This window comes from Lathyrus oleraceus, chromosome 4 (genome assembly GCF_024323335.1).
Source record: "Lathyrus oleraceus cultivar Zhongwan6 chromosome 4, CAAS_Psat_ZW6_1.0, whole genome shotgun sequence".
Classification (NCBI taxonomy): Eukaryota; Viridiplantae; Streptophyta; class Magnoliopsida; order Fabales; family Fabaceae; genus Lathyrus; species Lathyrus oleraceus.
This window is the reverse complement of record NC_066582.1, coordinates 193,713,057-193,738,535: the sequence shown is the minus strand read 5'-3', so window position 1 is coordinate 193,738,535 and position 25,479 is coordinate 193,713,057. Positions and strand designations below refer to the sequence as shown.

The 25,479-nt window shown below is 36.8% G+C and overlaps 1 protein-coding gene and 1 long non-coding RNA gene across 7 annotated transcripts; both read right to left on the bottom strand.

Annotated features, from left to right (window-relative positions):
- Positions 1-12,554: 12,554 nt before the first annotated feature.
- On the bottom strand, positions 12,555-14,680 carry LOC127074472 (uncharacterized). Of its 6 annotated transcripts, none has more exons than XR_007786011.1 (4): positions 14,248-14,676; positions 13,886-14,120; positions 12,965-13,425; positions 12,555-12,823 (listed from the first exon to the last, which is right to left on the bottom strand). It is a non-coding gene; the product is annotated as an uncharacterized LOC127074472 (long non-coding RNA). The 6 variants fall into 6 exon arrangements; XR_007786012.1 differs by having other exon boundaries at positions 12,965-13,421; XR_007786015.1 differs by having other exon boundaries at positions 12,960-14,120; positions 14,248-14,680.
- A 7,123-nt stretch (positions 14,681-21,803) lies between these two features.
- Positions 21,804-23,149, bottom strand: LOC127135336 (very-long-chain 3-oxoacyl-CoA reductase). Its single transcript, XM_051062075.1, has 4 exons — positions 22,599-23,149; positions 22,437-22,530; positions 22,234-22,345; positions 21,804-22,154 (listed from the first exon to the last, which is right to left on the bottom strand). Exons 1-4 carry the CDS (start codon positions 22,992-22,994, stop codon positions 22,004-22,006), a joined length of 753 nt encoding a protein of 250 aa, XP_050918032.1. The 5' UTR covers positions 22,995-23,149; the 3' UTR covers positions 21,804-22,003.
- Positions 23,150-25,479: the final 2,330 nt, after the last annotated feature.

Genomic DNA, 25,479 nt, shown 5'->3' with positions numbered 1-25,479 from the left:
ACTCAATCAAAGGTAAGTAACAATCCCAAGCACCTCCCTTTTCCAAAACACAAGCCCTCAAAAGATCCTCTAGTGACTGAATCGTCCTCTCAGTCTGACCATCAGTCTGCGGATGATATGCAGAACTCAATCTCAGCTTAGTTCCCAAAGCCCTCTGCAAACCTTCCCAAAACTTCGATGTAAATCTAGGATCTCTGTCCGAAACAATACTCGACGGAATACCATGCAAACTTACAATCTTCTCAATATACAACTCGGCTAATCTCTCTAACGGATAATCCATTCTGATCGGAATGAAATGAGCCGATTTCGTCAATCTATCAACAATCACCCAAATAGCTTCAAAATTCTTACTTGTCCTCGGTAAACCAGAAACAAAATCCATACTGATACTATCCCACTTCCACTCTGGAATAGCCAACGGTTGCATTAGCCCAGACGGCTTCTGATGCTCAATCTTTGACTTCTGACAAGTCAAACAAGAATAAACAAAACTCGCAATTTCTCTTTTCATTCCCGGCCACCAAAATAACTTTTTCAAATCATGATACATCTTCGTAGCCCCAGGATGAATACTCAGGCCACTACGATGTCCTTCCTCAAGAATACTCTTCTTAAGTTCGGTAACATCCGGAATACACACCCGATTACCAAATTTCAAAACACCATTCTCATCAACTCTGAATTCACCACCTTGACCTTGATTCACTAGAGTCAACTTATCAACCAAAAGCACATCGGATTTCTGACCCTCTCTGATCTCATCCAGAATACCACTCGTTAACTTCAACATTCCCAATTTAACACTATCGTGAGTACTCTCACACACCAAACTCAAGTCTCTAAACTGCTCAATTAAATCCAATTCCTTAACCATTAACATAGACATATGCAATGATTTCCGACTCAATGCATCAGCCACTACGTTTGCTTTACCCGGATGGTAATTCAAACCAAAGTCATAATCCTTCAGAAACTCTAACCATCTCCTCTGTCTCATATTCAGCTCTTTCTGATCAAACAAATACTTTAAACTTTTATGGTCACTGAAAACCTCAAATCTTGACCCATACAAGTAATGCCTCCATAACTTCAGAACAAATACAACAGCTGCCAACTCTAAATCGTGTGTCGGATAGTTCCTCTCATGAACCCTCAGTTGTCTCGAAGCATAAGCTATAACCTGCTTATTCTGCATCAACACGCCACCCAAACCCAACAATGAAGCATCACAGTAAACCTCAAATGATTTCGACGAACTCGGTAATATCAGAATAGGAGCAGTAGTTAACCTTCTCTTTAACTCTTGGAAACCTTCTTCACACTTTGAGTCCCAAACAAACGCTTGCCCCTTTCTAGTCAACATCGTTAATGGTAACGCCAACTTAGAAAATCCCTCGATGAACTTCCTATAATAACCAGCCAAACCAAGAAAACTCCTTATCTCAGAAACTGACTTCGGAGCTTCCCACTTAGATACCGCTTCTATCTTAGAAGGATCGACAGCAACACCCTCTCTCGAAATCACATGACCAAGAAAACTAACCTCTTCTAACCAAAATTCACACTTTGACAGTTTAGCAAATAACTTCTTTTCTCGCAGAACTCCTAAAACCACTCTCAAATGTTCAGCATGCTCTTCTTCAGATTTCGAATATACCAAAATATCGTCAATAAACACCACAACAAACTTGTCTAGGTACGGATGGAAAATCCTATTCATATACTCCATAAATACCCCAGGCGCATTAGTCACACCAAAAGGCATTACAGAATACTCATAATGTCCATACCTTGTTCTGAAAGCAGTCTTCTGAATATCCTCAGTTTTCACACGTATCTGATGATAACCCGATCTCAAATCTATTTTGCTGAACACACTCGCACCAACCAACTGATCCATCAAATCATCAATCCTCGGCAAAGGATACCGATTCTTGATCGTCACTTTATTCAGTTGCCTGTAGTCCACACACAACCTCATAGTACCTTCTTTCTTCTTAACCAATAACACTGGTGCACCCCACGGTGACACACTCGGACGAATAAATTTCTTATCCAACAGATCTTCCAACTGACTCTTCAATTCAGCTAACTCAACAGCAGACATACGGTACGGAGCCATCGATATCGGCCTAGTACCAGGTACTAAATCAATCGAGAACTCAACTTCACGCTCTGGCGGTAATTCATTCACTTCTTCAGGAAACACATCAGGAAAATCACACACCACGGCTAGATCGCAAATCACCAGTTTATCTTTAGCCTCCAAAGTCGCTAACAGCATAAACAACTCTGCCCCATCTGCTACTGCCTCATTCACCTGCCTTGCTAATAGAAACAAACTCTTTCCTTCCTCAATCTCAGGAAAGATCACAGTCTTATCAAAACAATTGATATAGACTCGGTTAAACACCAACCAGTTCATACCCAAAATAACGTCAATCTGCACTAGTGGAAGACACACTAGGTCCATCCCAAAGTCTCTACCAAAAATACTCAAAGGACAATTTAAACAAACTGAAGTAGTAGTCACTGAACCCTTCGCAGGAGTATCAATCACCATACTTCCATGCATCTCAGATATCTCTAACTTAAGTTTCACAGCACAATCCAAAGATATAAAGGAATGAGTCGCACCTGTGTCAATAATAGCTACAAGAGGAAAGCCATTAATATAACACGTACCTCGAATCAAACGATCATCTGCAGAAGTCTCAGAACCCGATAAAGCAAAGACCTTGCCTCCCGACTGGTTCTCTCTCTTCGGCTTAGGACACTGTGGACTGATATGACCCACCTCTCCACAGTTGAAACAAGTCACAGTCTTCGACCGGCACTCTGCAGCCAAATGACCACCTTTTCCACACTTGAAACACTTCCTCTCAGCACTGGTACACTCATGGACACGATGTCCAGCCTGACCACATCTGTAACACTTAGCAGGGGCACTAGAGTCTCCCCCACTAGGCCTCTTTATTCCACTCGGTCTCTGGAAACCTTTGCCAGCTGCATACGATTTCCCACGATCATTCTGATTCTTGCCTTTCCTATCAACCCTCTGCTGATAGCTCTCCGCTCTGGCTTTGGTATCCTGTTCAAAAATCCTGCAACAGTCAACCAAATCAGAAAACACTCTAATCCGCTGATATCCAATAGCCTGCTTGATCTCGGGACGCAACCCGTTCTCAAACTTCACACATTTCAAGAATTCCCCAGTAGCCTCAGAGTGTAATACTTCGACAGCTCTGTGAACTTAGCAGCATACTCAGTAACAGACCGATTGCCCTGCTTCAATTCCAAGAACTCTATCTCTTTCTTTCCTCTGACATCCTCTGGAAAGTACTTCCTCAGGAATCTCTCTCTGAACACAGCCCAAGTGATCTCAGCATTCCCTGCAGATTCCAACTCAGTGCGGGTAGCAACCCACCAATCATCTGCTTCTTCTGACAGCATATGCGTACCGAACCTGACCTTCTGGTTATCGGCACACTCAGTCACTCGGAAGATCCTCTCGATCTCCTTCAACCATTTCTGAGCACCATCTGGATCGTATGCTCCCTTGAACATTGGAGGATTGTTCTTCTGGAACTCACTCAGTTGACGAGCAGCTCCCGTTCCCACAACATTCGGATTTCCCCCAAGTACTCCCGCTAGCATACCCAGAGCCTCAGCAATCGCAGCATCATCTCTACCTCTTCCAGCCATCTCTATTCTGAAAACCCAACAAGCTAAAACAATAAGTACGGATAAGGTTACACAACACCTATCACATACAGGGAAACAGAATAATTACGACTCGACTCGACCGACTATGCTCTGATACCACTAATGTAACACCCTTCTAAAATACCCCAAATATTTAATTAAAATAGCAATATATCAATCAGAGTAATTATGCAATTAAGGGTGTCACACAATCATTTCACACCATTCACCGAATAACTGTCATGCTCTTTTATTAATTCAAAACATAAAGCATTTGCACAATACGCAGCGGATAGAAATCAAATCAATCATGCAAAACATGTAATACATTACATGTAAAATTATTCAACAAGGTAAAACATCCCGTCCCGATGTTACATCTATCAGAGCATGACCCACTAAGGAGACTACACTAGACTCCAAGCTCTAGCTTCTACTCAATCACTACTCGTTACCTGAAAAATAGTTGTAAGGGTGAGTTCCTCAATCGATATAATAAGCATTATAAAATATCATGTAATGCTAAGTAAATAACACATTAATCACCCTAATCATATCACACATTCGGTAACGGCACATCAACTCAAATGGCATACTCAATACCAACACAATTCATACTCATACCCAATGCCAACACAAACACACGTATAATATTGGAATACATCCATTCATATTATACGCCATACATACATTATGCAATGAGACTCCATGCATGCGGTACCGACTATTCGTGAACATATAGTTCACCTCACCGATCAAATCCAGATACGGCTACCAAGCCCACTAGTCCCACTCATTTGAGACCTAGTGACTCACTCACTAATTCCTCACCACGGGAATTAGCTACCACCCCAAGGGCCATGCTATGCACGCTAATTCACCTAGCATGCAAACATCAACAACAGTCCATAATGACTAACTCACTAATTCCTCACCATGGGAATTAGCTACCACCATAAAGGCCACAATATACATGCTAAATCACCTAGCAATGCAGAATCATCAACAATAATCCACAATGGACATATGCTCACACTCTAAGCCATAAAACAGTCCATCCACAATTACATACATAATATATACATTCACAACATTATGCATATTTCCACACATCATCAGCATATTTATCACATAATCATATTATGTCATGCCAAATAATTCAGTCACAGTATTAGCACACTCTACTAATACTTATACTACTCAAAACAACGGGAAATAATCCCTACTATATCACACACCGATATAGGCCAATCACCAATTATGTTCACATTATTCAAATATTAATTTTTCACTTTTCCAACAGTGTTAACCGGTTAACGCCCTGGGTTAACCGGTTAACGCAACACAGAACACGCTTTCTGGCAAAACTCAACAGTGTTAACCGGTTAACGCCCTGGGTTAACCGGTTAACGCAGACAGAACAGCAATATTTTCACAACTCACAACAGTGTTAACCGGTTAACGCCCTGGGTTAACCGGTTAACGCAAGCAAAACAGCAATACCTCACAATTCCTAACAGTGTTAACCGGTTAACACCCTGGGTTAACCGGTTAACGCATGACAGAAAGCTGTTCCTGCGCTAACACGAAGCAGAATGCAGAATTCTCCGCATTTTCCGCCGTTGGAGGACTTCCGGACCTCCGATTCCGATTCCGTAAAAAGCTATACGTTCGGGAAATCACAACTCACACAAATACAGATTCAATTACAGCTTTAACACAACTTATCCAACACAATTTTTCAGCATTCAACATCCCAATTAGGGTCAATTCAACGGTTTATCACTACCCATTACATGTTAACCCATAATACCCATTAAACGACGATAAACCCCCCTTACCTGAGTTAATCCGGCAATCCTTTAGCTTCAAGCTCTTCTCTTCTCCAACCTTCTTCCTCTTGCTCTGCCTCTTTGCCCTTTTCCTCTTTTTGAGCCGTTTCTCTGTTTTCACGTAAAACCCTCTTTACCAAAAATGAAACTCTTTTCTTATTTCCAACTTATATACTCCAATAATAAAATTCAATAATATTATTCCAATAATAATAATAATCCAATAATATTCCAAATTATTTAATTAAATTAATAAATATAATATTAACTTAAATTAAATAATTATCTTATTTTATCGGGGTGTTACACGGTGCATATTTTTCACGTAGCTTCTGCTGGGGATACTCTTGCAACCTAGTTTCTAGAAGAAGTTGAGCCTAGTTTTGTTCATTTATTGTTTGCTTGAGTGTTTATTGTTATATTTCCTTCTTTTAGCTTTATGTATGTTTATTGCATTCATTTTATTGCTTTAGATTTTCATTTTCTAGCCCATTCTAGATATCTTATTTTGTTGTTGATGGGATGGGTTGGTGTTACTTGAGAGAAGCTCACACACAAGTTTGGGTATACACACAGGATATACTCGTGTATAGTCGTATTGATTTGTGTTTCGTGCACTGGGTTTATACGAGACCCACACCCAGACTAGTTTCACTTGGGGGTACTTTTGTCCTGTGAGAATTCACTACGAGAAAGTATTTTCACTTGATTCCATGACTCTGGGAAGCCTTTTAGGGATCACCTTTGAAGACTAGTACATACCAGTGAGTGGGATATTAGGTTTTGTGCAGGAAACTAAGCTCCTACATACCCTGTTTCTCATGTAATGTTAAACCTTTGAAATTACTTCAAGCAGAATGTTCAGATTATCCAGAATGTGGTCGTGTTGTTGCATATCATTTGCATTTCATAAAACATCATTACATCATATATCTCTTTTGCATGTGCACTTCCAGGGAATCCGAGAGCCTAGTTTGTTGTTGAGTACTCAGAGATAGCATGAATCCTGGCAGAAGAAGTGTGTTCAGTTACAAGTTTGTGGAACCCTAGTTGAAAGCTTTGAAGGGTTTGGGAACTCGTTTGGTTATAGATCACAGAGAAGATTTCAAGAAGGCCTATGGGAATCTCCTATGTATTCTCAACACTGAAGTGAACACTACATCAGGCCATACTTTGATACAGTTCTATGACCCTCCCTTGAGGTGTTTCACTTTCAGGATTATCAATTAGCTCTGACGTTGGAGGAATACTCACATATCTTGGGGATCGGAATTAAGGATCAGGTTCCATTTGTCAATACTAAGGAACTACCAAAGTCTCATCTTTTAGTCGAAGCTTTGCATTTGGAAAAGAAGGAAATGGAGCTCAACCTTAAGCCTAAGGGTGGAACTCGTGATTTTACTCTGAATTTTTTGGTGGAGAAGGTCGTTGCCTTCGTTGATGTTAGAAGTTAGATAGCTTTCAAAGTTGTTTTTTCTTTACTCATCTATGGGATAATGTTGTCTCCTAGTATGTAAGACTTTGTGGGCCTTGCATCTATTTACATCTTCATGTCCAAGAATCTGGTTCCTACACTTCTTATTAACACTTATTACTCTATTCATACGAGGACTCAGAAGAAGAAGGGTATTTTCTTGTGTTGTATTCCTTTGCTATATAGGCGGTTTATTTTGCACCTGCCTAACAAGGGTCCTTTCGTCGAGAATAAGGACAATCTCAAGTGGTCTCAGAGGATCATGTCTCTGACCCCTGATGATATTTTGTGGTACTTTAGAGCTTATGATGATGTCAAGGTTATCCTTAATTGTCGTAGTTTCCCAAATGTACCCATCATAGGCACAAAGGGTGGAATTAACTATAATCCAAGGTTGGCGCCGCGTCAGTTGGGTTACCAGTTATTATACAAGCCAGATTTCTAGCGTGTGTAGGAATTTGTTTTCAATCCTAGTCTTCCTGTATCGCTTAGTATGCCATTTCTCTCTTCTGGTTAAGGTTAAGCTCCAAGTCTTCCTTCTCTCTCGTAAGCCTACCAAGATTAGATCAGAGAGCAGCATTCTCTTTCCCTAAGCTCTTGATAGTCTCCTCGAGTTTCCCAACCTCAGAGGTAGGAACAATTGTAAGCACACGCTGTTGGATGTTCATAGATGGCTCAAACGGAAATGGCAACAAACTTTCTTCAACCTTGAACTTAACCCACTGTGTATAATCTTCCTTAGAAATACAATTCGTCTTCCCTAACTCAGACATTCCTTGAAGACAAACCTCTCTCCAAGCTCTAACGGTCTTCTTCAGCAACTCCGGATAGTCAACCCCTTCGTACACAAATTCCTACATACTAAGCGATACAGGAAGCCCAAGAGGAGCAGTTCAAGAGGAGAAAAGTGGGAGACACTTTGAAAGGAACTATTGATATCTTGTTCATCAAGAAGAAACATCTCGCTGACGCCCAGTATCAAGCATGCAAGATGGAGATCAGTTTCCAAGACCAGCTTAAGAAGCTTCGAGAATAGTTAGAGAGTTGCAAGAAGGAGTTGAAGGAAGAAAGAGTTTTTACTAAGTAGTTGGAGGTTTCTTTATCTCAACACCAGACAGAACTCGACAAACGATTTGAGGAGATTTGAGGGTTGAAAGATCAAGCAAATTAAAGTAGAGAAGATTCTTATCAACTTCAGCAAGAAGCTACACATTGGGAAAGAAACAGTCGTCACTTGCAAGTGCTCTTGGATAAGAAAGAGTCGTCACTACAAGACCTATTGAGTAGACTGATTCAGGATGTACCTTTGAGGATGCATAGTGAGGATTGACCAAGATACAATGGATGCTTAGTTATCTTTAGGGGGTTTTCATTGTTATCTTTTGAGCACACTTGACGTAGCCCTTGGGGTAAAGCTGTAATAATTGTACTCTTTGTTTCATTATTATGAATATAAAAGAATTTTTTTCATTATCAATCTTACCTTATGCCTTTATTTCCTATGCTTTATAATTGCTTGCGACAAATAAAGACTCGAGGATTCCTTGATAGACTGTAAAATAATCAAAAATATTTTTTCATAACACAAAATTCATTCATATGCACTTTTTATCCAATAACCAAATGCTTACATTCGTCTTCATCCTCTTCAGAAAAACGATGACTCATCGGTATAACACCAGAGCCAACAAAAAGAGAATCATGTCTGATTTTGAGCAAGAGAATGTTGTGACAATAGAGGCTTTATCTCAACTCCAAGGACAGATGGGTATCATTCTAGAACATCTGCAAGCTCAAAGGGACAACGTTGTTGTTAACCCGACTGCTGCTACTATGGTGACTTCTATCGCTGATACAACTCTTGTTGTGATGGATCCTATTGACCCTGTTGTTCAACCAGCTTCTGTTAGTGAACCTCTGTCTCAAGTTGGTCCTAGTAGGTTTGTTGTTGCCTACCCATGGAGAATGCCTCATAATTACAACCCTCAGTTTGCTACTGGAAATCCATTCATGCCGTATTATTCCTTTGTTGTTGCTTCTTCCAATGTAAATTCCACTGCCTTTTCTTGGGGGATTCCTAATCCTTACTCTGCTTCGGGAGTTGAAGCCGAAGAGATTCATCCACCTGCTGTGAATGTTGATGGTTTTGAAGACCAAAAGCCCGAGTATAGAGGCCCTCATCTCAATTTCCATATTCCTAATCATCCTGTTCAGCCAAATCCTTATGCTTATGCTACTATGGTTCCACCACTTCGAACAATATTACACTTCAGTATGCCCATTCTAGGGCACCTATCGCTCCAAATATGCAACCTAGGTGACAATTTACTCAAGAGGGAACTCCAGCTGCCCAGAATTTCAACCCGACTTTGATGTATCAAATGTTTCCACAGTTTATGCCTCCACCAATGCCTACTCAGGATGTTGTTCAGCCTCCTCCTAGGGTTGCTACTCAATGGGTACCTGGGATCAATCAACCCAGACCTACTAAATATCAACTCTTATAGGAGTGAATTCGTGTTATTTAAGGTTTTTATGCTCTCGGTTTGAATGCAAGAGAACTATGCTTAGTACCCAATGTTGTGCTCCCTTAAAAGTTCAAAGTACCTGATCTACACAAATACAAAGGATTAAGTGATCTTCACAAACACATCAACATGCACTGTAGGAAAATGGCTTCCTACATTGATAATGATGAGTTGTTAATCCACTACTTCCAAGACAGCCTGTCTGGGGCATCTTTGGATTGGTATATAAATCTGGAGTCAAGGAAGATAAAGACTTAGAAGGATCTGTCTAACGCCATTTTGAATTATTACAAATACAATATGGACATGGTTCCTACCAGATTACAGCTTCAGAATCAGGTACAACGGTCTAATGAAACATTTAAAGAGTATGCGTAGAGATGGCGCAAAATGGCTTCGAGGGTTAGACCTACCTTGACAGATACCAAGTTAGTGGACATCTTCATGGGAACGCTCCAAAGTTCATACAATATGGTTGGGAGTTCATCTTCCTACATAGCTGATATAGTCATAATCGGAGAGAGGATTGAGGGTGGTCTTAAAACAGGAAAGATTGTCGGTGGTAGTAACCAACAGTCTGCAGCTAGAATACCTTCTAGTGGGTATACCAAGAAGAAAGAATGAGAGACGAAAGACGTAACAACCAGTGTTCTGCAATATCAGGCTTTTATGGCTCTTATGCCATATATCCTTTATCCATATGTGGTGGCACCCCAGTTCCAACAATTGTTTCAGTATCAACCACGGTATCAACAGCCTCCTCAGGCTCAGCAACAACAACAACCTCATGAACAAGCTCCTCAGAGGCAAAACACAAACAACAGAGGTCCTAATTAGAATCATCGTGGGAACCAGGGGAAGAATCAGAACCAAAATCGGAATCAGAATCAGAAATGCCCTTAATATACCAGGATTACAGTACCGTACTCTGAGTTGTTCCCTTATCTTGTGCATTTGGGAGTAATTGTTCCTAAGGCGCTTCCATCAACAATATGTCCGTTTAGTCCATCCTACAACCCCAATGTATCATGTGCCTTTCACGCAGGTTATATTGGGCATACAGTCGAGGATTGTTATGTGTTCAAAAACAAAGTACATGAGCTTATTGATCTGAATATTTTATCCTTCACCGAAGAAAAGCCAAATGTGAAGGCTAATTCATTTCCTAATCATGGCAATCAGACGATAAATGCAATTCTTGAAAAAGACAGTACAGAGGTAGTTAATTTGGTAGATGATGTGAAGACTCATTGGTCAAATGTCTCAGTAAGTATGAAGAAGCACGATGTGCTGGCAGGTGTGCATGATGATTGTAAGGTGTGCAAGATTGAGCCTGACAGATGTGAAAAACTCAAGGATTGCGTCCAAGAGTTAATGAATTAAGGTGTCTTGCAGTTTTCAAGGGAGAAAACCTTGGGGAAGTTTACGTTATCGATCCAATTGAGATTGTTTATCGCAAGAAACAAATAGAGGCTTCGATAAAGAAAGTATAACCCATTTTCTTTCATGTTCCTCACCGTTTCCTTATCAGAATTCTAAGGATTTTCCTTGGAAGTACAATGCAATTGTTTTAGTTGGTAGTGAATGTAGTACCCAAAAATCTGCCCTCCCTTTTTGCTTTTCATTTGACCCATAACTTGAGATCTATCTAAACTCATTCATGCCTCATTCATGTGCATCATTCATTCATGATTAATACATGCCAACAGGCATCATACACTCAAGGTTGTGGTCAATGAAAATTAGGGTTTTGGCCTGAAGGTGGAGGTTTTCCTCATCATATGGGTTGAAACCCTAATTGCTTGATTCTTTAGGACCTTGACTTTTGAAGCGTACACCATGTTGTTCATAGGGGCATCTCAACCTTAATTCTTGGCTTTGATTCTATGGGGTCTGGTGTTATACTTTGGGGATATCTGACATTGACTACTAAACCCTAATCATGCCCCACGACCCAAATTTCATTTGATCACCCCATGGCCTTTTGTTCTTATACATTCATGTTGTTTCCATGCTTAGCCCATACCTACCATCTCCACATGCTCATAGTTTGCTCATGCTCTTATGTCATGGTTCACAAATTCAATTCATACCATTGATGTTTGGCCCATGGATCTTTGTTTAGGTCATATTCACTATTTTGGTCCTTGCTAGGGTTTTTGGTTGATTCAAGATTTGTCATGGGCATCATTTCATTGGATCTTTAGTTTTGATTCTAAGCCAATGGTACATTCAAATTCCTAGGTTTTTGGTCATTGATTCATGTTTGCATTGATGCATTGCTTATTTTAGTCCATTTGCTTATCTTGGTCCATTATAATTCATAAGGGCTTGCATTCTTGATTCATCTATAAATTTTGGTCCATTTGGTTCATGTATTATCATATGCTTATGATCTTAAGGATTCAATTGATCAAAAGTATTTGATTTGGTTTCTTCAAAGATCATTTTAAAATCCATGTCCATAGTACAATGCTCATGTTCAAATCCATTTTGGTTCATTATAATGTTCATGTTTAAAGCCATTTCAATCCATTGCAAATCTTGGAAAGTCATAGTCATTGTTTATCTCAATTCATATCAAGTAGTTCATACGAGATTCATGTTCAAATTCATCAATGCATTTCCATTCAAGTCATGTTCACGTGAATTTCATTCAAATTGTCTTATTCATTCCAAAACATGTCAATATTTCACTTCATTCAAAATACCATTTCAATTCATTATATTACATCACAAATGTCCATAATAGAAAAATTATAAAGAAAAGTCGAACTTTGGCAAATTGTTGACTTTGGTCAATAGTTGACTTTTTTATCAACATTGACCAAAGTCAACCAATTCATCATTAAACCATTAACATTAATCCCATTCATCATGAACACCATACATCAATCCTATCTTAATTTCAATTTCCCAACTTTTCACATTTTTGAAACCATTCAATAACCATTTTCAATACTTTCATTTTCATAATACATCCATTCCATTATGTTTTCAATTTTCCAAACATACATAAACCATTTCAATTCACGTGTTCATTTAAAAACCACCATTCAATTTCAAAGTTACAAACAATTTCAACCATGTTAAGTTACTAATCACATAAGCCATACATGTTTGATTTCCAAATACATGAACCATACATCTTCAAACCAATTCACATTGTCATTTACAATTATCATTCAAAAAATTCTTCAAACTTGATGTCATACCATGCCTTGCCAAGCCATGTTGAAACATTTTGGTCAAGCCTCGCCTCCTTTCATTATGAGTGTCTCCTACAAAATCATAACACATAATTAGCATACGTTTACATACATCCCATAAAATTCATGACATAATGATCATTAATGTTAATCTAAACATTTCCTAGCATGCCATACAATGCAAAGTCCATATATGACCAAATTGAACCTTACAATGATCCATGAACATACCACCTGTTATGTACAGGAGCATGCCATGTCCAAAATTCTGCAGCAATTAACCAATTCTACATCACACCTACAGGACTCCAATGTTATGCTACAAGCCAAACATGCATCATCCATATCCTTCTTAGCTAGTTCACCATTCAACCACTTCATAAAGTTGACAAATTGAAGTAACTCATTCTGAGTTATGACGGAAGAAGTGAGAAGCAACAATTCACAAGCTGCGATGTGAACATAACTAGCAACAGTCGTACAATGACAAAAATTCAAGCAGTAAGAAGTATAAGTTTAAGCCAGAATCAAGAAAAGGTAGCAAAACATTGGTTAAAGGATTTCTCGAACACCTTGTGAGCAAGATTGAAGGCCGCACTTTCTCTACCTCTTCGCTCGACAGTAGGCACTCTACAAGTATTGAATGCGTATGAGCAGTTTGCTACAAATCCTGGCTACACGATTTTTTGTTTAGGAAAGAGATAGCAACAGTTATAGCAGTACATAGCAGTTAAATCATGACAATGCAAAGTATTGTAACAGAACAAGCATCAATAAAACTTGTTAATAATCCATAAAAAAAACAGAAATTCTGAACTAGTTCTAACTTCCCCTTCCAACTAACTTCAAAATCACCCTCTTCTAACGTAGTTCTTCAACCTATGACTTCCCTCATCCTAACTGAATGATAACAAACTCTAACTAACAGTTTCCACTAATACAATAAAACCAATACAGAATTCTGTAACTAACGTAACCGTTCGTAACTAACATAACAACCAATCCACAAACTCTAACAAACTATAACCACTTTCATAACAGAAAAGTCCGTTTTTTCAACTGAGATTTCTAACTGAATAACCATCGAACTTCATCAAGTTTCGAACTAACTTTGAAACCTATAAAAGGGCATACCTCACTGCAGAATGTTTTTTTAGAGAGTTTTCAATCTTCTTCTTCGTCGCCACCTCAAGTCATTCTTCAAGCCACACTCTTGAGATTTCCATCTTCATGCACACTCTCGTTCAGCTTCTCATCCTCTCTCCGAATCCCTCCCAATAAACAGCTTTCCCAATCATCCTTCGAACATGAAAGAACCACCCCAAAATCCTCTCTAACTTCATCTTTCCTCAACTCTTAATAACAGAATCTGAACCACAATTCATAACCACCCTCAAGACACATAATAGAATCAGGGGATGGAGAAAAAATCGAAAACAAAAGATCATAATAGTGGACGATAAAGGAAAAACTCACGGGAACTTAGAGGGTCTCACCTTCGCCAAATTTGGATTCACCGGCAAAGCTTCGGAAGCATCCTCTTCACTCTTCAAGAACTCAGCAACCATCTTCGCTTTTCGTCGTGAATCATCAACACTTCACTCGTCGTCTACAATCACGATGCAAATGCAACAATCTTCATCTGGATTCGACAGAATGCAATCGTGCAACCACGACGCAGGCGACACTAATTGAAGAAGTTAGGGTGAGGGACACATTGATCCAAACGGTCAACGAAGGAAACTCGCCGGCGCAGAAGGTGAGTTTATGTTTTCGATTTGAGCTTTTTCGCATTTTCGTTTAGAGCTGAGATGAGCCGGCTTGATGATCGTGTGAATACCAGAATAATGAGGAATTGATTTTCTTGAGGAGGCGTATACGAGCACTCCATTCGCTGAAAGTGAGAGAGCCGCTTTTGGTCACGTGTGAACTCGATTTTGGCGTGTGAGAGTGTTGGAGCTTGGGCTTATGGCCCATGTGTTTTTACTCATACACCTCCCATCCATCTTTGACTTTGGAATCACACAAGAAACTTAAGTCTTCTTGACGACACTTGAGATATCTTCATATTGATTATCATGATTTAAAACTTTGAAAGATTAAACAACTAGTGATCCTTGAAACCTAAGTCTTAACTTGAAAGTCATTGGACTACAATGTTGAATTTAAACAAATGTCTAGCTTGATTTAGGAGGTAGCTTGATCAACCATCTTGTACATCTTTGAAATTTTGAGTTATCTTCAGCAATTACTTTACTTCAATTGCAGTCATAATTAAAACTAAGAAACTACTAATTAAGTCGCACATTTGCTATCTCGAAACTTCACCATCTTAGATCACTTTTTGACTATACTTGCAAGCACATAAACTCATACATTACTACAAATAATACATTTCATGAAAAAGTTTTTAGCTCGTCCGCTGAAAATCCGAGGTCAAATAACCTGGAAAGCGCCATTTATATATTTGTTTCAAAATTAAATCTAAAACCTCTGTTTTACAAAAAAAAATGACATAAATGTTTCTCTGGGTTTGAGCTCCGATTCCCAGCTCCTGCAATTTTATGTTTTATTTAGAACCAAAAAGGAGCCTATATTTTATAAATCATCTAATCCCTCGGTTTTATAGGAAACCGAGATGAATACTCTAAACAATATTTTATTTAATTAAATTGAACATTATTTTTACCTCGGTTATGTTCCCTCAATTTTTCAAAAACCGAGATGAAAACTCTAAATAATATTTTATTCCGTAATCAGAATGTTAAGTCTCATTCACATTTTGCGCCCTAGAGAATGAAAGGAGCATCATTCTTCTTTTTTTCACCTAATAAACTAAAACACCATTCTTCATCTTCTCGAAGGAGGAAGCAATCTCGAACCTCAAACCAACACTTTTCTTTTAGTCTCTCATCACATTTCCGGTAGGATAAAAATGTCTCGATTAATTGTTATTAGTTGTGTACGATTTTATTTTATTTTCATATGTTGTATGTGATTATGGATCGTAGTTGGATGAAATCCAATAGATTAAGTAAAGAGTTTGAGAATGAAGTGATTCAATTTCTTGAATTCGTAAGGGAAAAAAACCTTCCTAGCGATAATTGGATTTTTTGGTGTCCTTGTAAAAATTGCTTAAATACATAAAAACATCCAAAGGATGTTATATTCAATTATTTAGGTTGTGATAAAATTATTCAAAATTATGAGAAATGGGTTTGGCATGGTGAAGTGACAAAAAAAGGCATGTGTCGCATACATTTGAAGTTGGTGAATTTATGAATGATACTCTAGAATATATGATTCATGAAATTGGAGTAAATGATTTTAAGAAATCTTATGTGGAAGAAACTTTGCAAAGATACATGAAAGAGTCGTTATATCCAGGATACAAAAATTTTACAAGATTGTCTGTCAACTGTGTTAAGACTATTCAATCTTAAGGCAAATGGTGGGGGGACGGATAAAAGTTTCACTGAATTTCTTGAATTATTGTAATAAATGCTTCTAGAAGGTAACATGGTGTTGAACCATAATTATGAGGTCAAGAAGATATTATGTCCAATGGGTTTGGAATATATCAAAATACATGCATGTCGTAATTATTGCATATTATATAGGAAATAGTATGAAAACATGAAGGAGTGTCCGAGATGTGGGGAGTCACACTACAAGAAGAATGACAATTGTGTTGAAGATGATGGTGATGTAACTAGAAAGGGTGTTCCTTCCAAGGTGAAAGAGTATGTGATGGAAAAAATTTCCATTTAGCTGATTCATTGTAATGGAAGAAAATTGATTTGTTATTTCCATATTTTTTCGTTGAGCCAAAGAACCTTAGGCTTGGACTTGCCACCGGCGGAATGAACCTGTTTGGTAATTTGGGTACTAACCATACTTCATGGCATTTTCTTCTCATAATTTACAACCTATCTCTTCAATTGTGCATGAAGCGCAAATATATGATGTTATTATTGATGATTTCGAGTCCAAAAACAACCAAGGCATGGAATAGATGTTTATTTAACTCCATTGATTGAAGATTTAAGACTTTTGTTGGAGGAATGTGTTGATGTTGATGATGCATATACAAGTGATAACTTTAATCTGTGTGCCATGTTGGTTTGGACAATTAATGACTTTCCTGCATACTGTAATTTATATGGGTAGAGCGTCAAGGGACATAAAGCATATCCTATATGTGAAGATGATACATGTTTCCACCAATTACAAAATGGAAAAAAGATTGTTTACCTTGGGCGTCGAAATTTTTTAAGACCTAATCATCCATACCATAGATTGTGGAAGGCTTTTAATGAAAATCAGAAGTTTGGTATCGCTCCAAAGCCCTTAACCGGGAAGGAAGTTTATAAAAGACAACAACAAATTAATGTTGTGTTTGGAAAGACACCAAAAGGACCCGTGGGGAAATATTTAAATAGAGGTTGATGTTCTTTGATCTTCCATATTGGTCTAGTCTCGATGTAAGACATTGTCTTTATGTGATGCATGTAGAGAAAAATCTATGTGATAGTTTGATTGGAACAATTCTCAACATTAAAGGCAAGACAGAAGATACTAAAAAATTCCGTAAATATATGGTGGTGATGGGTATACTACAAGAGTTAGCCCCAAAAGATATAGGAAATATAACATATTTCCCCTAGCATATCACACTCTGTCTAAAAAAGAAAAAAAAACTTTTTGCGATTGTTTGCAAGGGATCAAAGTTCCCCAATAGTACTCATCAAATGTGAAGAACCTTGTACCAATGAAATATTTCAAATTAGTTGGCTTAAAATATCATGATTTTCATATCTTGATGCAACAATGTAAAGGTAACTATAACCAGATGGTGCTTATTCTTCAATGATATATATAGTAAAGTCATTGATCTTGTAAATTTAGATAAGTTGGAACACGAGGCTTCAATTATATTCTGTCAATCAGACATGTTTTTTCCCTTTATCATTATTTGACATTATGGTTCACTTAGTTGTTCATCTAGTATGGGACATTATGTCAAGTTTTCATGACGCTCTTTATTACCTCGCTTGTGTAACTATGGTTAAATCCCCTTCTCACCCGAGGTTAAATGTATTTTTTTGTAGTAGTGACACAATTAGCTTAAATGATAGGTTGGATAAAGACCACCTTATATTAACTATAAAGAAGAAATCAGAGCCAAAGAAGGAGAGAAAGAGAGAGAGAGAGAGAGAGAGAGGTTGAGGAACAAGGAACCCTGAATAAACCCAGGCATATGAAAAACATTCCAATCATCGTCCAGATAATGGACACTGAGGACCCTGGGCCAAGTTCTCATTATACACTCATTTGAACACATAAAGGGATAAAATTTGGCAACCATGCACACAAACTAACTTTAAAAAGTCGAGATCAAGAAACCTTACTCGATTAAGGAATCATCCAAGACAGATAAATTGAAGTACTTCTGTTTTCACAAAAGTCACTACCACAACACTAACAAATGCATCCACATGAAGAATTCATACGGAGCTAATTAAAAAAGGTTGATATACCCGGTACACCCAAGAGGCCAACCGGAAGGAAGATCAAAATATCAAGAAAGAATAATCTCCTACTTTGGAAAAGTGATCCCAAAATTAGACTATAGAAGCCACCAGCGGGCTAAAAGAAATAAGGATAGCAGTGACGACAAAGAAAAACACCATAAAGGGAAATGTTAAAACATCACATACATCATCAGGGTCCCTCATCGATCAAAGAACCCCTTCAAAGGCACGATAAAAAGAAGAATCATTGAGCTAATGGCGGTTAGAAAGGAGGAGGGAGCAAGCTATGAAGGAAAACCAGAGAGGCCTATTCTCAGATTCCGAGATAGTTAAAAGTTAGGTGGAATCTCAAATGAAAACTTTCCTTGGTCATAAATTGGGGCATACCAAAAGAGAGCCCTTACCAAAAAAAGTTAAAAAATAAAAATAAAAGCTCTACTTTACCCAAGAAATGAAGTTTTTCAGGGTAACTTCTAGCCATACACCGAACAAGGCTTAGAGTGTTTAGTCTCCAAATAAAATATGGATTTTGCACTGGATGATCTTGAACCAATACGGAGTTTTGAGTTGGTTATCCCCCGAACCAAACTAGGGTTTTGCATAGACTGACCACGAAAGAATATGATATTTTTATCAAGTTGATCTCGAACCTAATGAGCTTTTATGATATGATGAACTCAAAAACCGAGAGATATTTTAACGGGGATAATCTCGAACCGATAAAGCTTTTAATCGGGCTAAGCTCAAGAGTCCTTGTGGAGATTTTCACTAGTTGATCTTCACGAACCAAAGAGATATTTTTTCACTTAAAAAGAGAGATTTGATGTGTTTATAATTCTCATTGGTAGGGGAAGTTAATGTGACATCATGTATACAATTTTTTTTAGAAAATTGGAGCTTAAATGGGAGAAGGTTTGACTGTTTGAGGGAGTTTTCCTACAAGCTTTCAATGACATTGTCACTCGCCCTTGGGAGAACATTGAGCTAATTCTCACCTTAGGGGAAAAGAAGGACACAAGGACGGTTGGCTTGCAATTCTTAATGGTTTCTTGAAAAACTGTATACAACTGCATTGGTAGACCCTTCGCGACAATGTTGGACATGGTAGCCTCTTTGGTCCAGTTGAAAATTAAGTATGACAAGGTTCCTGATGAGTCGGTGACAACATGCACCGACTTGTCGACGACACGAAGTATTATAGGATTTCGCAATGGGGGAAAACAAAGAGGATATGATAGAAATCAACTTGCCCTCGCTCACCAAGCAACTACAAGAAGTCGCGATCAAGCCACCAAAGGATAAGACGATAAAATATGGTGTGAATCATTTTGACCTGACAAGTACAAATGAGGACTATGGTGAAGAGTGAAGTTGACCACTGTGCACCGTGTCAACACACCTAGAAATCAATAAGCAATGACTTAGTCTCTTGATTAAGTTTTCTTTTGGCTATATAGATATAATACATTTTGCATCATAATGTAGTATATATGTGATATATTTTTCAATGAGAATAAATTATTTTAACAAATTTTGTTCCTTATGATTCACCAAGGATGTGCACGACTCATGGGTGTTATCACAAACACTACCAACGTATGACTAAAACAATCAAATTATATGTCGCAAATTTTTCTCTCATGATTCATCAAGGATGTGCATGATCCATGAATGTGTCACATAGATAATTTCTTTGTCGATATAAGTTTACAATAATTTAATCTCTGATATTCATGTTCTCTCATTGTAATTATATAATTTTTGTCTTTTTTATTTCTTAAAAAAATGATAAATAAAAAATAAAAGAAGCATACAAAAAAGTAAAAAGAACTTGTTTTTTTATCATGTGTGTTTAAATATTTCTAATTTTTATTGTTTTTGATCAATTTTTTATAATTACTTTTTTATTTTTTTGTCACTTTCTTCTTTCATCTATAGATATGAAAATAACAAATTTTCATTTACTTAGCTTTTTTTTCTTGCTTAAATTTTAGATCTGTTTATTCTTTATTTTAAATATGAAACAAATCAGTAGAAACACAATCATCAATTAGTTTTGGATCTTATTTTGTTTCTCTTTTCATTTGGTTGTAGTTTTGGATTTGTCATATATTTTGATTAATACAACTTATTGTTACTAAAGGATAGTTTACCAAAAAAAAAATTAAAATAGTAAATATAATTTAAATTCAGTTTTTCGTAATAGTTTATCCAAAAAATAAAAAAAATAAAAGAACAATACTCAATACTATTTGAGATTCAACCAAACCAAGTACACATAGTTTTCTATGTCCAAAATTGGGACACGAAATCCTTATTTTATCCATGCAATCATGTCCCCTTCCAATGTCTTTGATCCGCTTTACTTTTCAGCTGCTGGGTCCATAAGACCCCATTCCCATACAAACAACTTGACCCATTAACGACAATGTCATTAATCATAGTTTTCTAGAAACTCCTCTTTTTTGTTTTTTAATGAATAGTCATTTAAGATTATGCAAATTTTTAATAAAGTTATTGACTAAAATGTTTTATTAATAAATTAATTTTAAAAAATTAGTAAAAATAACTAATATTTCATTGATGTTTGAAAATAATACTAGTAAATGGTAGGACTTCAAACATGATACTTACTAGTAGCTGACACTCTATTTATTTCAATATAAATGTCTATTTTATAATATGTATGAGCCTTAAAATTATTTGCTTAGGTAGGAGAGGTAGATTTTAAAAAGTTAAAACTCTTAATAAGATAGTAAGCATGAGTATGAATATGTGGTATGTTTCACAAATGTGTTTTTTAAAAGAAGTTTAATAATGTTTCATCTTTTCTAATGAAAAACTCCCCTAACATAAGATATCATGAGTCTTTGAGAAATGGATCAATTTAACAAAAACAAGTCAAATGCAATTGATTCTAGAATGTTTTTCAGATTTTGTTTATATCAATGTATTTTCATATCTAGACATGTCTGGTCAAATCTGTCATATATTAATGAATATGAGAAATACAGACTTTTTAGATCTGTGTATCAAATGCAGTTGATTCTAGGATGCTTTTCAGATTTTGTTTATATCAATGTATTTTCAGATTTAGACATGTCTGGTCAGATCTGTCATATATTAATGAATATGAGAAATACAAATCTTATTAGATCTGTGTATCAAACGCAGTTGATTCTAGGATGATTTTCAAATTTTTTTTATATCAATGTATTTTCAGATCTAGACATGTCTGGTCAGATCTGTCATGTATTAATGAATATGAGAAATGCAAACCTTTTTAGATCTGAGTATTTTCTATCATATCTGTTTAGAATGCTCTATTTAAAGAAGATGATCAATCTTTCATTCAATCGAGGTTTGAATTTCTTTTTTTATTTTAATGTACAATAGTCTTATGCACTCCGTCAACTTATAATCTTTGACAAACAAAGATAATTTCAGTTTTTTATTCAAAACGACATATATTAAAAATTGATATTTAAAATTGGGGCATTTGAGAAAAAAAAAATCAAAGATGGCACCATCAAATAATAATAATAATAATAATAATAATAATAATAATAATAATAATAATAATTACTTGACATACAATAATAGTTGTAAAGTACACCACGAAGTACCAACATCATCGATTAATTCTAAGTTCATTCTAGCAATGGCATCCAGTGACGGCAAAAGCGAGTAGTTGTTGCAAATTGCAAGCACCAAGAATCTAGCAGATGGATGAACGAACATCTATTTCCTGAGACCATGCATTCCGGTCCTGAACGTGTAGATGCCAATATGTTTGAGCCAATGCATCAGGGTCCATAACACCCTGATCACCTCCTCCCCGAGACGTTGTCGTTGCGGCCGCCGATCCTCTGCACCCATAACATAATATGCAAGTATATAAGTAGTGGAGTGAGAGGTAAAGAAGGATCTGAGAAGAAATAAACAAACCTGGGTGGGCCAATAAGACCATCGATAATAATATGGGCAATATGCACTCCTTGTGGTTGAAATTCTTTAGCAAGGCATTGCGACAGTGCTCTTAAAGCGAATTTTCCACAGCCTGTCTCATAATTCATGCATGCTGTCACTAATTTATTTAACTTTAATTAAACTCAATTAATTATAAATAATGAATAAAATGAATTACATACATAGTTCAGAATATCCAGCAATGCCGTTCAAAGAAGCGGAGCAGCCAGTAAATAGAATGGTTCCCTTTCCTCTTTCAACCATACCAGGCAGCACCTAGAATTAATTAAATTAATTTAATCAAATTATTATACTAATTAATAGTAATCAAATTAGGTAGGTACCTGTTGAGCACAGTTGAAAGCACCAAGAGATGAAACTGCAAGAGAAGTTTGGAAAGTTTGAATGGGAAGAAGTTGAAAAGGAGTAGGCTTAGATTGAAGAGGTGATTGAAAATTAGCATTGTAAACAAGAACTTCAACGAATCCAAGTGAAAGAACACCTTCGAATGCTTCTCTCACGCTTCTCGAATCTGAACAATCAATTCTTATCGCAAACACTTGTGCTTTTTCTTCCCTCGCTATTTCCTCCGCAAATTCTGATAATCTCCCTAAGTCACGTGCAAGGATCGCGACGGTGTAACCTTCGTGAGCGAACTTGCGAGCGATGGAGAGGCCGAGGTTGGGGCCCACACCGACGATGGCGGCAATATTGCCTCGTGAGCTCGCCATGCTTCGCATCTTGTAAGTAGTAGAGAGTGGCAAGTAGAGGAAAGAGATGGGGATTTATACAACTAGTGTGGTGGAGTGAGTAGATGAAATGATGAGTATTTGTATGTTATTTTAGGCTCAATTTCTATGTTTGGTCAACTTCTGATTTTAGTATTGTTTTTTCAATATTCTATTCTCTTTATAAAGTAAATTCACGGACAAACACATGTATAAGTTTTCTCTTTCTCACTTTCTCCACCATAGCTTTTTATTTTATTTTATTTTAAATAAAACAAGTATACGATGATAATTTTTTCTTTTGAAAAAAAGGATTTATTAAAAGAAAATAGTTGGCTTTTTTTTAACATTGGACTTCTTTTGGTTTATAGTCCAAAACTTTTAGGATTTTTTTAGTGTATCTTATGAATATTAGAATACTTTGTGAAAAATATTTATAAAATTCGGAGATATATCTTTGAACGAACATCATATAAACACACATCATTCGTTTTTGAGGGACATCTCCATTTTACGACAAAATTTAGTCCCAATATATTTTTAAAGTGTCTTCAAAAATACATATCTAAAATCTATAAAAAAAAATTTGTCATGAACTGAAAAGATTAAAATGGGAAGAGAGACATATAAAAATAAGTTAATTGAAAAACAGAATATGAGCAAAATGTAGGTTTGTTGAATGGAGTAATTATGAGTTTGTTAAACTCAAAAGATAAATTTGGGAATTTGGTATTGGAAAAAATTAATTAAAAAAACAGGTGAATTTCGAAAGTGATGTTTGACTAATTTTGTTGGCAACTTTTGTGTATTACTAGTGCATTGTAGAATCCATGATCAATAGAGCTATAACTAATACGTGATTGGGTAATGAATGAGATTTAAAATTGAATTTGAGACAAAAACCAGTGTGGGCATTTCGGTTCTTACAGGTTTTGGAAATGTATTTTTGGAGACACTCAGGAAATGCACTTTTGGACTAAATTTAGTCATAAAATTGGAGTGTGACTAAAAATCAAATAAGTTGTGTGTGTATGAGGTGCGTACGGAGATGCATCTCCGAATTCTTAAGGGCATTTTTAGGTTTTTATAAGGTTTCATAAGGTGTTATTTCACCACATAGGGTGGGATAAGAAATCCCCAAAACTTTTTTAGAAGTCAGTTAGGCTAGGTAATGGGCTTCCTATTTATTATGGGAATTTCTTTTTCCATATCTTTAGGTTCTCCTAAACTTCTGGCAAAAAGTTACAAATATTCTAAATTTTCGGAGATGCGTCTTTGGACACACTGTTTTTCCACAAAATAAATGCAAATGGGCGAGTGTCCTTCATTTTTCTAAAATTTTATTCGGAGATGCATCTTCATATGTGTTATAGGGTGTGTTTGCAGATGCATCTCCGGATTAACCCTTATTTTCAAATTCGGGATTTTTTCAGAGATGCGTCTCTAAACGCATTTAATTTCTATATAACTCGTACAGACAAACCCTCCTCTCCTTCTTCTTTTTCTAAAACTTTTATAAACCCCCATTGGAGCTCGTGAGCAACTTTCTTCCAGTCTATTTTTCAAGGATCAACACTATAATCACTTCAAGCTTTCAAATCCCAACTCATTCCACTCACTACATTCATCATTTTTCCTCCATAACTCTTTTTTGAGTAAGTTTCTCATTTCACCTTTTTGAGTCTTGATTCATGTATTAGGTAAAATATGTTGTTTTAAATGTATTAGGTAGTAGTCACATTCAAAATTGGCAACTGTTAGAGACATGCATTCTCATTTGGTTGCATTTTGGTAGGTTAGGGCAAGATTGATCTGGGTTTCTGCCATTGTTGAGAAATACAAGTTTATTTGGAGACTCATATCCGAAAAATATCATGGATGCAAATTAATATTGTTTTCTAATTTTGTCCTGGATGCAGGCTGATGTCATTTTTTAGTTTTTTTCCAGGAAAAATGGCTGCAAACAACCCTGACAGATTGAGACTCGACCGTGAAATCCAACATGCGATTGTTCGAGTGAGAGGGCTAGATGTGAGAATGAGGAGGCCATGGCTAGACGTAGAACAACCCCTAGAAATCATGATGGGGAAGCATCGACTTCTGGGTGCCACATGTCTCAAGGGTCCTCAACCCAGATGTATGTCTCCCCTACTCATGAAGATATGGATGCACCTGAAGCTCCTGAGGATTATGCGCAAGAAACTCTTATTGCACATGATGGTGTCCTTGTAGTGGGTTATCCAGGAGGACCCTATGACGCCTCCTTACTAATATACTATAGAGATCATGATGTTTGGCATGTCTGGGTCATATATTTATATTTGTTAACAGTTGTTATTAATATGTTTATATAAACTCCCAGCGACTAATATTTATTTTTAACAAGAGCACAAATGTTTGAAGTATGTTATCCACATTAAAAAGATTTCGGTTCTTTATCAGCTTGAGGATGATTAGTTCCAAACTTTCATCTGATACTCCATTCTTGTCGGCATGT